Source organism: Myodes glareolus, chromosome 12 (genome assembly GCF_982192425.1).
Source record: "Myodes glareolus chromosome 12, mMyoGla1.1, whole genome shotgun sequence".
Taxonomy (NCBI): domain Eukaryota; kingdom Metazoa; phylum Chordata; class Mammalia; order Rodentia; family Cricetidae; genus Myodes; species Myodes glareolus.
The window spans coordinates 12,150,203-12,164,227 of NC_142037.1; the positions used below are offsets into that span (position 1 = coordinate 12,150,203).

At 40.7% G+C, this 14,025-nt stretch overlaps 1 protein-coding gene across 23 annotated transcripts in view; it reads right to left on the bottom strand.

The window, feature by feature from the left end:
* Positions 1-489: 489 nt before the first annotated feature.
* The window catches only part of Ktn1 (kinectin 1), a 100,527-nt gene continuing 86,991 nt past the window's right edge, over positions 490-14,025 (bottom strand). For 15 of the 23 annotated variants that reach the window (XM_048430054.3, XM_048430051.3, XM_048430047.3 and 12 more), the window contains 4 exons: positions 10,639-10,722; positions 8,450-8,545; positions 7,652-7,768; positions 5,078-5,528 (listed from right to left, as the gene is read on the bottom strand). In XM_048430054.3, the coding sequence (XP_048286011.3) occupies positions 7,664-7,768; positions 8,450-8,545; positions 10,639-10,722 (285 nt within the window). In that variant the 3' untranslated portion in view covers positions 5,078-5,528; positions 7,652-7,663. Of the gene's footprint in view, positions 818-5,077; positions 5,529-7,651; positions 7,769-8,449; positions 8,546-9,400; positions 9,482-10,638; positions 10,723-14,025 lie in introns of those variants that run through there. The other 8 variants (XM_085698494.2, XM_048430035.3, XM_048430039.3 and 5 more) reach the window with 3 other exon arrangements.

Consider the following 14,025-nt stretch of genomic DNA (forward strand, 5'->3'; position numbering starts at 1 on the left):
TCTATCCTGAAGGGCGACTCTGGACATTTCATCTGGGCTGCACACATTTAGTTACACAAGTCTTGGAGAGAAACACTCTAGCTCTCTCTATAAAGGCCCAGTCTGAGAAGAGAACCTCAGCTGAGGAAACAAGTTTATCAGATTGTCCTGGAAGCAAGTCTGTGTCATGTCTCTTGTCTGTTACCTGATGTAGAAGGGCCCAGTCCCCTGTGGCCAGGGCCACCTCGGGGCAAGTGACTCTAGGTGTGAAAAAGTAACTGAGCCACGAGCCTGATCGGGTAAGCAGTGTTCCTCCGCGACGCCTGCCTCTGCTCCAGACTCACTCCACACCCTCAATTCCCTCAGCAATGGCCTGGGACTAAGTCGTGTAAGCTGGGTTTGGTCACAGTGTTTACCACAGCAACAGAATGCAAACAAGAATATATTCAAACATTCATTCCCAGAGTGGGCCAGCCGATTATAATATACAGTATACATAGTACAGTACACTCAGGAATATAGAACTGTGTTTATTACTGTGAGTCAAAGGAACCAGACAAAAGCTGTACCTGCTATATGACTCCATTTATATAAATTTGAGAAAGTTCAAAGTAATCCCAGTGACAGAGGCACATGAGCTGCTGGGAACAAGGAAGCAGAGACACAGAAACGTTTTGTAGTTAAAGGTTTCGTTCATTTTCTTAGCTGTGGTGCTACAGTGTAGGGATACAGCAAGATGGATCCAACGATATGCAGGTACCACACAGACCGCTGTTAAACAAGCCATAAGGTCTCTCAGTGCACTCCCATGTTGCTGGCAAAAGCAATCTCGATCAATCTGTGAAGTCACAGAACAAGCAAGCTTCTGTTTACTTCCTGTGGAATGCAAACTAACCAGCGTGCAAACCGCCTGACAGACCCAGAACTGAGCGTGTGCACCTGGGCAGACAGCTTTAAATCTGCTGCTAAACTACAAAGGCACAAAGACCTACACACGTGTTCAAAGCATACAAAGCCTATTGTGAGGGTATGTGCAGTTCTCTGGGCACATGACAATATGGAATTACATGTTAACACAAGATAGTTCCGGTACAGGCTTGTTTTTTAAGTTAAGTAAACATGCTAATAACTGATACGAGAGGAAGATGCTTTGCCTCTTATTTCCTGTAGGTGTCAAGTTCCGTTTTACTGCATTCAAAGACAACAAATCCTTACATAGAAAAATTTGTAACAAAGTAGTTCAGAGAAAAACAGCTTAAAATTAATTTATTTTAAACAAACTTTACACAAAAGTTGTCAAAGAGCAAAATAAAAATTATAAAATACAAAACAAGATACACTTTTCAAAGTATGAATAATTTGCCAGATGCCATCAGAAAAACTACAGGAAAGAAACAGTATGCAGACACAGTGGCTCTCCAATTTTTTGGTCTAAAAATTCCCTCAGATTTAAGAATCTATTTTGTATCAATATTTAATGTACTAAAATTAAAACCAAAAAATTATTAAAAATCTTTTTTCATATAACATAGCTGATCATGCTTTTCCATTCCCTTGATTTCTTCCAAATCCTCCCGTCTCTCCACCCATCCAACTCCATACCCTCTCTTAAAAAAAAAAAAAAAAAAAAAAAAAAACACAGAAACCAAAATATACAAGATAAAGATCAGTAAGACAAAAAAACACCCAAACAAAGCAAACTAAGAACACCACTGAGCTCATTTTATGATGCCGCTCCTGGGCATGAAACCTTCCCTGAAGTGTAGTTTATATACTCAGTGAGACTCCACTGGAGAAAGGTAGTTTTTCCTTTGCCAGTGGGTATCAAGTGCAGATTGCTTCTTGGTTAGGGGTGGGAGCCGTGTTCACCTCCCCCCAGCAGTGCTGCGACTCCATCTGGCGAGAACTGGCACATGCCACTGCCAGTCTCTGAGTCTCCATGTGCATCAGTCCGGTCATGTCTGGAAGACACTGTTTCCTTGGAGTAGCACAAGTCTCACAGTGAAAAGGGCAGGTGGTGTCTTATTAAATTGGTTTTGACCTTCAAGGGTCATGGGGTGCCACACTTGAGAGAACCACTGAGGTAGGCAGGAGAAGACGAGGAAGGCACAGTGGCACCAGGAACAAACATCTTCTTTTAAATTGACCTTTCCTGCACAATCTTAAATTTTCTTTAGCTACAATTACACGCACATCATTACAGAGATGTGTATGTAGATATGTATATGTTCACATGCTGGACACAGGCCAAATGGCTTAGGCTCAGGACTGGCTCTCCTGAGAAGCCAAACCCAGGTTTTCACATCTACAAGGAAGAGGATGACGGAAGACTATCCCTCGCCTACCTCAATATAACCTGGTGAGGAATAAAACATGCACTCCAAGTAAGTGCTTTTAAGCTACTTAGTACACAATAAATTGGAGCATATTGCTAGATAATAGAACTCTACCAATGAACATGAAATTATTCCAGGGAAGCAGAAAGAGCAAAACCTGAGTGAAATGAGAAACACCTGCCAACCAGTCTGTCATCACCTAAACTTAATTCTTAGCCAATCAGTCTCCACCTTGCCCTGTGCAGCTTCCCTGTGTTTTACGCAAACCCTGACCAGTCCCCCTTGGCAGCCCAGCTCTGGTAAGAAAGACTATCTGGTCTTTCCTTCCTCCATTCTCTTGTCTTCTGGAAGGAGCCAGATAATGGAATCTCTTACAGGAGGGTGCTACGGGCAGCCTTCTCCAGGTGGTCTCTGTTCCTCTCCTACACAACAATCACCTTCCATTGCTGGACATGACAAAAACCATTTAAAGCAAGATTTATTTTGGACAATGATTTCAGTTTATTATTGGCTGACTTCATTGGCTGGGGAATACCAAGCCAAAGGCTAGAACCTTTACGATACAATCACCTGCTGGAGGCTAGAACCTTTATGATATATCACCTGCTGGAGGCTAGAACCTTTATGATATATCACCTGCTGGAGGCTAGAACCTTTATGATACAATCACCTGCTGGAGGCTAGAACCTTTATGATATATCACCTGCTGGAGGCGAGAACCTTTATGATACAATCACCTATCACTAGCGCCACCAGCTGGGGACAAGTCTTCAACACACAGACCTAGGGAGCAAGCGAGCTATATTTCCTATCTATAACCTATAGCATCTAGGGAAATCCTCCTAGCACTGGTCATAGCTGCAATTCTGTGGGCAGTACGGTAGCTCCCTCATTTGTGAAAGCTCAAGAGAGCTGAAGCCTAGTATTTACATAGTGTCACTGACTTCTAGAAACTGATGCGCTTTCTCACACCAAGGGAAATGGGCCGCTTCATGGGCATTCCCACCCATCCCTTCCACACCTCGTCATTCTCTTTTGGAGTATCGACAAGTCTGCTCCCAAACACAGTGGAAAGATGAGGACTGGGACTAGCAAGGCCTTTCACTGCCTGTCCGACTGCGGCTCTAGGAATATTGAACCTAAGGCCAAAGACTGAGAGCACAGAGCTACAACTGCCCGACTGAGCCATCACTGAATGGGAACATGGTTACCTTTCCCTATGTTACTCCAGAAGCTGACCAGACTGACAGATACTCCAGGGACAAATTTTATAATATGATTTTATATAAGAAATCATTAAAAATTACTCATGCCCCAAAATGGGATGAGCATTATTGTGAACATCCCACCACTTCAGAGGCAAAAGATGCATGAATGTGTGCTTACAACATTGATGGAGGAAGCAGGTAATAGGGGGTTGAGCTGACATTTAAAACAAAAGAGGCCATTGTTGCTTTGTGATTGGGTCTTACTTTCTAGCCTAGGCTAGCTTCTAACTCATGATCCTCTTGCCTCTACTTACCAACTGAAGTCTGAAATGTTGTAGTTGTTTGAATTGGTAGGGCCCCCACAGACACATGTTTTGGATGCCTGGCTCTTAGGGAGTGGCATTATTAGAAGGTTTGGCCTTGTTGGAGGAACTGTGTCACTATGGGTCTCACACATGCTGAAGCTATTCCCAAAACACAGTTCATTTCCTGTTGCCGGCAGATTAAGATGTAGGACTCTCAACTCCTTCTCCAGTCCCATGTCTGCCTACATGCCACCATGCTTCTCACTAGGAAGATAATGGACGAAACCTCTGAAACTGCAGCCACCCCAATTAGATGCTTTCCTTTATAAGAGCTGTCATGGCCACAGTGTCTCTCCACAGCATAGAAACCCTAGCTAAGATAGGCGTACACCACTAGACCTACTTCAAAATAAAACAGCTCTAAACAGAAAGAACACGAAGTGCAAAAGCTCTGTGTGGTAGAAGCATGACTGCTTTGTCCAAGAAAACAGTAATAAGGGCTGGAAGGATACCTTAGTGGTTAAGAGAACCTCTGCTCTTCCAGGAGACCTTGATTTCCAGCACCCACATGGCAGCTCACAAATCTTTTATCTCCAATTCTAGCAGACTCAATATCTTCTGCCCTCCATAGGTACTAGACGCATGTGTTACACATATGTACATGCAAGCAAATCATTCATACACAAAAAAAGCAACTTAAAAAAAAAGAAACACCAATAATACTAAAAAGTACTTTAATGCTCAATGGTACAAGATACTTGTCAATTGTTATTGCCATCTGAAAAAAAACAGTGCCCCCCCACACCCCTCGCTCTCTGTCGGTCTGTCTGTCTGTCTGTCTGTCTGTCTCTCTCTCTCTCTCTCTCTCTCTCTCTCTCTCTCTCTCTCTCTCTCTCACACACACACACACACACACACACACACACACACACACACACCTTCCAACAGCAAAGAGAATGCATGACAATATGACAGTCTTTGGACAGGAAAATTTCTCAGATGTTGCTCTAAAACATAGCAGTGATGGTAAAATAAAGCAGAGCCTCCCCCATGTGGGTGGGACCTGCATGCTGCACCTTCCTTGTCTTCACCCACGCCATGATACCTGATACAGCCCTGTCCCACAGAGGACACAAAGGTCTAGACAGGACTTGTTTTGTTTGGTGGCTGCAATTAGAAACTGCATTCTAAATGATGCCAAGTGCTAATGACACTGTTAAACTCAATGAGAATCAGAGTGGGTCGCGTCTGAATAATAAGTGTCCCTTTATTTGCTGAGTACATTAGCAACAAAAGTGTTTCCTTGAGCTGATGTCAGAGGCAGTTACTTCCCTGTTGAATAAAGCAGTGGACAACATCAGTATTAAAACGTTGAATTTCATGTTGTCTACACCACTTTGATCTTCTGAACAATTGAGCAAAATAAGGTAAACGATGACATTTATTTTATATTTAGGAATGTAAAGGTCTAATTATTCAAACAGTTTTATTATAAAACTAAACTCTGGAGGTGTCTACAGAGTTGGCTTTTTAAAGTGTTTTCTCTTTAAGTCAGTAGTCTAACAAGGGTTAGAAAAGACAAAACTGTTCAGTGTCTGACAAAGTAGAAAGGGTGAAACATAAATAAGGCTTTAATTTGGCAAAATATAATACAACGCCTTCTGTTAACTTCTAAGGAGTAATTTCCCAAAGACTTCACTCTGTAAAAGATAAGAAAGCAATCCATTTAGAACAAAGGGAGGAAAGACCCCCATGCATGTTTCGTGAGATCCACCCTGGCGCTCTCAGGGCACCAGAGCAGTGCACACTGATGGTAATCCAAATGAGGAGTCTCAGGATTCAGAAGACTTTTAGGGGTATCTTAAAGAGAGAACAACCCTGAAAAGTCATTTTATTACTGTTGGTCAGAACAATGCAAACCTAGGGCACCAGTACTAAACAGACTGAACGCATAAACCACAACATAAGCACAAACACAGGCTGGAGTCAGGAAGTTGTAGCCAATCTCAGGACTTTTTTTTTAAAGCCCATTCATAGCACCATATCTGCATACTTGCATCTTTTGCCCATATTTCCAATATCTATACCACTCACTATATGCAAAGAAAAGCTTCAGCAAATTATGAATGATGTTGGCAAAGTAGTTTTAGATAGAAGTTATTCTAGAGTAGATAAAGAAATTATAGCAAGGAAAGAAAAAACAGAATGAGAAAAATGACTTATAAGGAATTTTTGTTAATAAGTGAAATAGAAACTTAAAATTTCAAGGTGATGATGGTGCACACCTTTAATCCCAACCCTCAGGAGGCAAAGACAGGCAAACCTCTGTTAAATTCGAGGCTAGCCTGCTACACACAGTGAGTTCCAGAACAGTCAGAGTTATACAGAAAAACCCTGTCTCGAAAAAGTGAAAAAACAAAAGTTTTATTTAAACAAGCAAACAAAAGACTTCAACTGATGCTCTGCAGGAGAAACAAGATTAAAGAAAGGAATGCGGTCATGCAGAATCAAAGCAGCAAGGCTGAAACACAGGAAGAAGAGGTGAAATGCAAGACGCTCTCTAGAAACAAAAAGCAAAGCTGTCCGCCATTTGGAAAAGCAAAGTGCCAAAAATAAGACTTGAGAAAATGGAAAAGGAGCTTACACTGTCTGGAGTGAGCACTGGGATGGTTTAGTGTGCTCAGTCTTCTGAGGGGAGGCTAGGGTTTCTAAGCTTAGGTAGGCTAAAGGATAAGTATCCTGAATATAAAGTGTGACGGTGCATGTCTGCAACATCACAAGATAAGTCTGTCGACTCTTTCATGCACCTAACCCACCCCGGGGCCTATGGCATGGGTTCTGAATGGCAGCTTGAGTTGCCCCTTTATATGGACAGGGTATCACCATTATTTTGGAGCAAACAGTCCCAAAAGAAGACTATCCGGAATATTCTGTGTATATTCAAATGCTCTTCCCTAGGCAGTATGATTTAAATCATTTAAAGAAATCAAACATAGTTAACAAAGCCTCCTCTACCACCAGCAGGAATACAAAGCCTTTTCAAACGCTGCTAAAGCTGAGCTTCTACAGCTATGTAAGCAACAAGAGTGCATACCATGATCTAATGATGAATTTATTATTTCTCCCAAAGCAAAACTCTCACTTCAAGTATAAAAAAGTAAATTTCTTGGATTATCTACAAAAGTAAACTCAAACAAAACACCAACTTGGTGTAGTGGTGCTAATGTAATTCCAGATCAGTGGGGACCTAGCCTAACACTACCTGAGCAAGTCACCACAAAACAAGAAACAAACAAAACCAAACATGCCAAACCACCTTCCATCTACAGCAATCATGGAACCCTGACGCTCCTATCTTTAGGTAGACAACAAACGCTGGATACACATTTCATGTTTCAAAGTGAGGACGGCTTCATTTTCAGTCCAGCATTAAGAAAACAAAGCCAAAAGCACCACAAGTCATAAAGGGAGGGAAATATCACAGAGATACTTGCCCTGACCTAGGATCAGAATCCACTAATAGGCAATTGAAGACATCACGACAACAGACGAGCAGCCAAGGCAGGTAGCCAAGTCACAGAGAAGCTGCTCGACAGAAGACTGAGTAACCACACTAAGATGTTTTTCCTCTAGACCAAAAGACTTCAAAATACGTGCATGAGAGAAACCAACAAGAAAGGTCACAGCTGAAGCTGGACACTGACAGGGTGGAAAGAGATCTTCTCTACAGGGAAGGAAAACTGATCTGATGGAGGGTGCATTTAGACGTACTTCTCCCCCACTATGGTGCTCATAAAGAAGCAGCAGGATTTAGTGTCCATACCCGCAGCCAGGATCACTTCTCCTTCGTGAGCTGTTGATTGACTTCCTGAAGCAGCTGCTGTAACTGAATCACAGTCTGATTGAGACTCACAGACATTGTCTCTTTCTCAGGAGCCTCCTGAAAACAAAGTGGAAGGGGTAATAATTCTAAAAATCCTCAAACACAAAGAACAAGAATGTGCAACCAAAAAACAAGAGATGATATTTTAAAAAATATAAATATGGAAAATCTGAACATTTATTTAAAAAATTAGCAACAGTAAAAATTGAACAGAAAAATGCTTTGTTGATTAGTGGTACAAACTAGCTGGCACAGAAGAGACTATGCTGCTTAAAATACTGACCACAGAGGAAAAGTCTAGTCTGTGCATACTGGAAATAATGTACTTTTTCTTTTCAGAAAAAAAAATTATGTTAAAAAAAGAAATAAAAAAGAAAAGCCACCTGTCCACAAAAGAGAGCATGCCTCCAACAGCTCTAACCACAAACATCACACACCGGGCTCTGACTGGGTGCCAAAGCTACCCTCTCCTTCAAGGTATTCCCATGGTACTTGGTTGTTCCCTCCGATAACCCCAGGACAGGTAAAACTGCCATTTTCTTTTATTGAAGCAGAGCAACTAGAATGTTTCCCCTGGGCCACATAGGGTGTTAATAAGAAACATCTGATCCCTGAGTCTGTCCCTGCCAAAACATGGAAGCACAGCTTGGAGCCGAAGACTGGTCTTGCACATGTCTGTTCTTCAAAACGTCCACAGGGCAACTGGCCTAGAAAGCTGGAGCTACAGGAAATACGCACCACTTCTGGGGAGACAGCACTGTTCCCAATCACAGCATTGTCTCCTGCAGCTTTCAGTGAGATTTTCGAGTGGATAAAGTTCAGTGACTGCTGAGCCTGAAACAAACCAACAGGGAACATAGACATCAGAACACACAGAACAAAGAACCCAATGTGTATTGTACAAAATCAAAGCTCCTCGCAGTGTGCAATGTAAAACTTCTGTCACAAAAACGAAAATAGCTACATCTCCAACAAGCTAAAGAAACATATATTCACACTTTCAATAATTCAAATACAGGAACTGTATAAAGAAATCAAAACACTGATATTTAGGTTTAGTCTAGATTACAAGTCTGCCAAATCCAACTCACTATCTGCTTTCTATAGCTCACATTTAAGAATAAGTTTTATGTTTTAATTAATTCTGAGATAGCCTGATAGCTCAGACAAGGTTCATGCTGAACTAAGGAAAGGAAGTTCTAGCCCTGCTGCCCAAGTAGCTGGGTCATGTCCATGCGCCACCACACCTGGAGTTCTGTGTCTCTAACGTTTCTAGTTTTCGCTTCCAAATGAAACACGTAAAAATATCAAATATCACATGAAGACCGTTAATCCTAAACTGAGTTTGTTGACTCCTAGTCTGAATTCTTCTTTGAACATAAAACTAGCAGAAAATGTCCCGTGAATGGTCTCCACCATACTTTAGGTTTTCCACCATTTTCTGTATGTGCATTCCAAACCAATGACGTTATCAGTGCCACCTGACCTCATCACTCCATCGTCACACATACTATGACCTATCTACATCTTTAAGCACCTGCTTTAGTATCCTCAAAGTTCTGTCTGAGAAACTGCATTGCAAGGCTCAAATTCTATCTTTTATATTTTGATTCATAGGCCAAAACTTAAAATTTAACAGACTAAATTAAATTAAGAGTTTATACTTTCTCTGGGCATGGTGGCACACACCTTTAATCCTGGCTCCGGAGGCAGCTGGAGGGCAGCTGGTCTACAGAGAGTTACAGACCAACCAAGGCTACATAGTAGACCCTATCTCAGAGCAAAACAAAACAGAGTTTGCACTTTAACACAAACTTCCTGAATTCCCAGTTAACATTTCATCTGCATTTAAATAATCTGAAATATTTCAAGTATTTCTCAATTCTTAGTCTTCTGTATTAATAACAATAAGCATTAAGTTTGAAAAACAAAAACTTTTTCGTATTCTTATGAAATGATATGGCATGATACTTAAATAAGAAACTTTTAAAAGATCTGTTAACATATTAATATTTAAATGTTTAGCAGTTCCCAGTAATTGGTGCAGGTATCAAAATTTAAGTTGTGCAAATACTTGATTCTGCAATTCCAAGAAAGTGACACAGGCAAATTTTCTGATATATATACAATCTCCCATAAAACCCAGCATAGTTCTCAGCCATCTTTGTTTTAAAGCTTACATGTGAGGACAACCACACACGTCAGAGTGACAAAACACCTGGAACCAAATGAAGAGCAAGAAACAACCCAAAAATCCTCAATTTGAGTATGAGAATAAGAAAAGCATTTGTGTTCGACATGGTGGCACACACCTGCAATTCAGCAGTCCCTGAGATCAAGGCCAGCCCCCGCTACATATTGAGGCCCTGTCTCAGGAGAAAACGGAAGGAAAAGAAGCAAATGCTGGCACAAAGAACTGAATGAAAGGAACAAACTTCTGAAACTACAGATGTGTACACATTCTTCTTCATAAGCAAACAAATGTACTTTGTAAAAGACAATGGCAAATCTTATTTTAGAACTTTGGAGGGCTGGAGAGGTGGCTCAACAGCTAGGAGCAGGGGCTGCTCTTCAGAGGACCTGAGTCCAGTTTGCAGCACCGACATGTAGCTCACAGTCATGTGTAATCCAGTTACAGGGGTCCAAGGCACTCTTCTGGTCTCCAGAGGTACCAAGTATCCATGTGATAAGCAGACACACATGTCAACAAAACAGTTATACACATCAAATAGTAATTTTAAGGAATTTTTCAAAACTAAAGAAACAAAAAGTAAAAACTTTAACAGCAAATGGGGAAGTATGTGAAAGTTTTTTTCCCCACGCACCAGAAGCCCACACCTCTAAGGACAAGAGCAGTTTTCCAGTGTCTGCTCAGGAGGTGTGCACAGCACAGGCGGGGACAGTTTCCTGGCCAAGCAGTGTCTTACCTTATGCAAATCATCAGCCACCTTCTTTCTCTCACTTTGTTCATTCTGAAGTTTTGCGCGTGTTTCATTTAGTTGTGTCTTCAACTGTAGAAACACAGGAACAGAATAATTAACTTAATTGCATACTATTTGCTTAGGAAGCATGAATACAGAATGAGCTCTTAACAGCCTTTCCGCCAAGTGGATTAGCTAGTAGCCGACAAGAGCCCAGAAGAACTGGCAGCACAGGTCCCATCTGCAGAGCATAACCTAAGAGAAGCTACAGAGTGAGCTGGAGTTTAGTGTAGAAACCATCCACCCCAAACCAGAACCAGAGGCTAGGAAAGTGCCTTTCAAGAGAGTTACTGATCATACTTATTGAAGTTATTCCAAACTAAAAGGACAATAGGAAATTTTCAATTGGCTTTAAAACACTCCTTTAATCTAAAGTTCTTTGAAAATTCTGTTGTGAAATAACCTTTCTGTACAATGTGAAGATGTGTCCCTCAGAGTGGTTTACTACAGAGCTGAATGGCCAGCAGCTAGGTAGAATTTCCAGGGCACAGAGGATGCTGGGAAAAGCAGGGTGGAGTCACCAGCCAGATGCACAGGAAGCAGGACATGCAGCAAGAGAGGTAAGACACAAGCCACACGACAGGACGTAGATTAGTAGAAATTGGCTAACTTAAGTTACGAAGGCTAGCTAGAAACAAGCCTGAACTATAGGCCAAGCTTTCCTAGTTAATAGTAAGTCTCTGTACCATACAGGGAGCTGATGGTCCCTAGGTCGCTACAAAAAAGTCCCACTAGAAATAGCATCCAACATAAAGGCATGTATTTTCACATGAAACCTAAAAAGGTTCTAACACACAAAAACAGAGCCAAATGCAGCTTCCTAGTTCCTCAATCTCTCATTTGGGCCATGGTACAGAGACATGTCCCTTAGCCACTGCATCTCCCAATCACTGCCTATGGGCACCGTACCAAGAGCTAAGCTGCACAGTGGTTTAAGATTTTGCTCGTACAAACAGAAAAGGTTACAGATAAAAGCAGGCTAAGACGGGGGGAATAAAACCTCTAAACAGGTTACAGTGTATTTAAAATGTGCATAGGCTTAAGAAAGAAAAGTAAATGGGTATAGACAGTCAAAGTAAAAAGAATTTATATATAATAAGATAAAGGCTTTTAAGAAAAAGATAAAATATAAAAAGGATAAGCCACATAAAGATGAAACACACACACAGAGACAGAGAGTCTGGATCCTGTATGGTGTTGTACTGACTTTAAATTTTTTGACTGCTAATGAGTAAACAAGAGCAGCCGAGAGACACTGGAATATAAAAACTACTAAACTAAAGCAACCTATATATTTTTAAAATGTCTTTATTTAAAATGGAATTCAAAAAATATTTACATTGGAGAAGAGGCTAAACCTTTGTTTCTACAGAAAACAAAAAGAGTGTAGATTCATTCAAGGTTGATAAAGATCAGATTTGATTGGGGAAGACCGTCTGAAAATACTAGCTACAGACTAAGAGAAATAAAGCTTAAACTGAAAGACAGGTGACATGTACTCTACCTACTCAGACATAGAAAAATCACCTTTACTCTTCTGCACACTGCACAGTCCATACTTGTGTTAATGTACATACATACGTTACCCTTGAAAATTCATGTCAAGTATGTTTTCAAGATCAAGGGAGCCAGACATCAATGAGAACAGGTGACTAAGATGATCCAGACTCTTAGAATGCCTCTGTTGAAGGCTCCCCAGAGTTCTGCATACAGAAGAACATCAAGACTGCTGGCTGAGATGGTCCAGCCTCACAGACTATTTTAGCTAAGACATAACCATTATCTTAGTTTTCTCTGGGTCCCCCAAATATTCCAGAACCCCCAGAAAACAGGAAATAGTCTAGAGAATACAACGCCCATATTCCCAAAAGATGGGGTAGGTAGTTTTTGGTCATTCAGTGGGTTATGGATGTTTGTCATGGTTTAGTGGGACTAGTTTCAAATTATTATTGGTCATGGTCAGATTAAAAAAAAATGCTGAAAACGGCAATTCAGGGACCTCTTTCTCAAGAGAAGAAGTGATGTGAGAGGTCCCTCCGTATGCTGTGAATGTTTTATTATATTGATTAACAAAGAAGCTGCTTTGGCCTATAGAAGGGCAGAATACAGTGAGGCAGGAATTCCAAGAAGAGAGACAGGGAGAAAGAAGGCATAGTTGGGGAGACACCAGCAGCGGCCAGAGGACTAAGACACCAGAACATTACTGGTAAGCCATGGGGAACATGACTATATATAGATAATTAGAAATTAGTTTATTTATATAGAGAGTTAGCCAGTAAGAAGCCTGAGCCATTGACCAAACAATTATAATATCAAGCCTCCAAATGATTATTTCATTAAGTGGCTGTGGGAACTGGCAGGCTGAAGAGAAACCGGTCTAGTGGATCTAACGCAACAGAGAAATGATTTCCAACTACAAAAGGGAGGATATGATAAAGATATGATGGGGATATGATAGCAATATGATATAGATATGATGGGGGACAAAATATAGATATGAAACAGATATGGTGGGGGATAAGATACAGATATGTTATAGATATGATGGGGGATATGATATAGATATGATGGGGATAAAATATAGATATGATATAGATATGATGGGATAAAAGGGTGAATTGCTGAGTCTTACTTTTGAACACCCACTAGTCTCAAATATCTTACATTGATAAAGATTTTGGTATATTGATACAAATTTAAAGTTATTTTTGTTAGAACAGATTGCAAATACATTTCTAGTCTTGTTTAAGGCATTGTATCTATGCAGCTTATTTAACAATGTAATATAAATTTCTAGTAACTAAAAGTTACTATTGTAAACTATTTAGGATAATAAAGAACCACAAGTTAGTAGTTAGCCATCTATAACTTGCAGTCACGTCAGGTATGTTTTCAAGGTCAAACAGATATATTTTAGATAGATGGTCTTCAAACACTTCAAAGACTGACAAAACATGGCATTTAAAATGTTTGGTTAAAATAGGGCTTTTCATAACAATGAGACAGGTCTGCTCATGGTAGCACCAATTTACTCCAGAGAAGATGGTGGGTATCAAAGAAACTCCATATGGAGTTTGCTTTCAATGTGGCAAAGCTCACCATTTGGGCAAGAAACTGCACTTGTCCTGACTGCTGACAGTATGCTATACAAACTGTAAAATCAGTATACAAAGGAAAAAGACTTTGGAGCTTTGCCAAGATAAGGCAGGTCAGTCCTTGAAAACTCCTGCTTCACAGAAAAGTCTGCCAAACATTCGGCAGGACACACAGGAATGTGGCTGCTGAACTTTGGCAAAACAAGGTGTGATAGTCCTTCAAAATTCCTGCTTCACA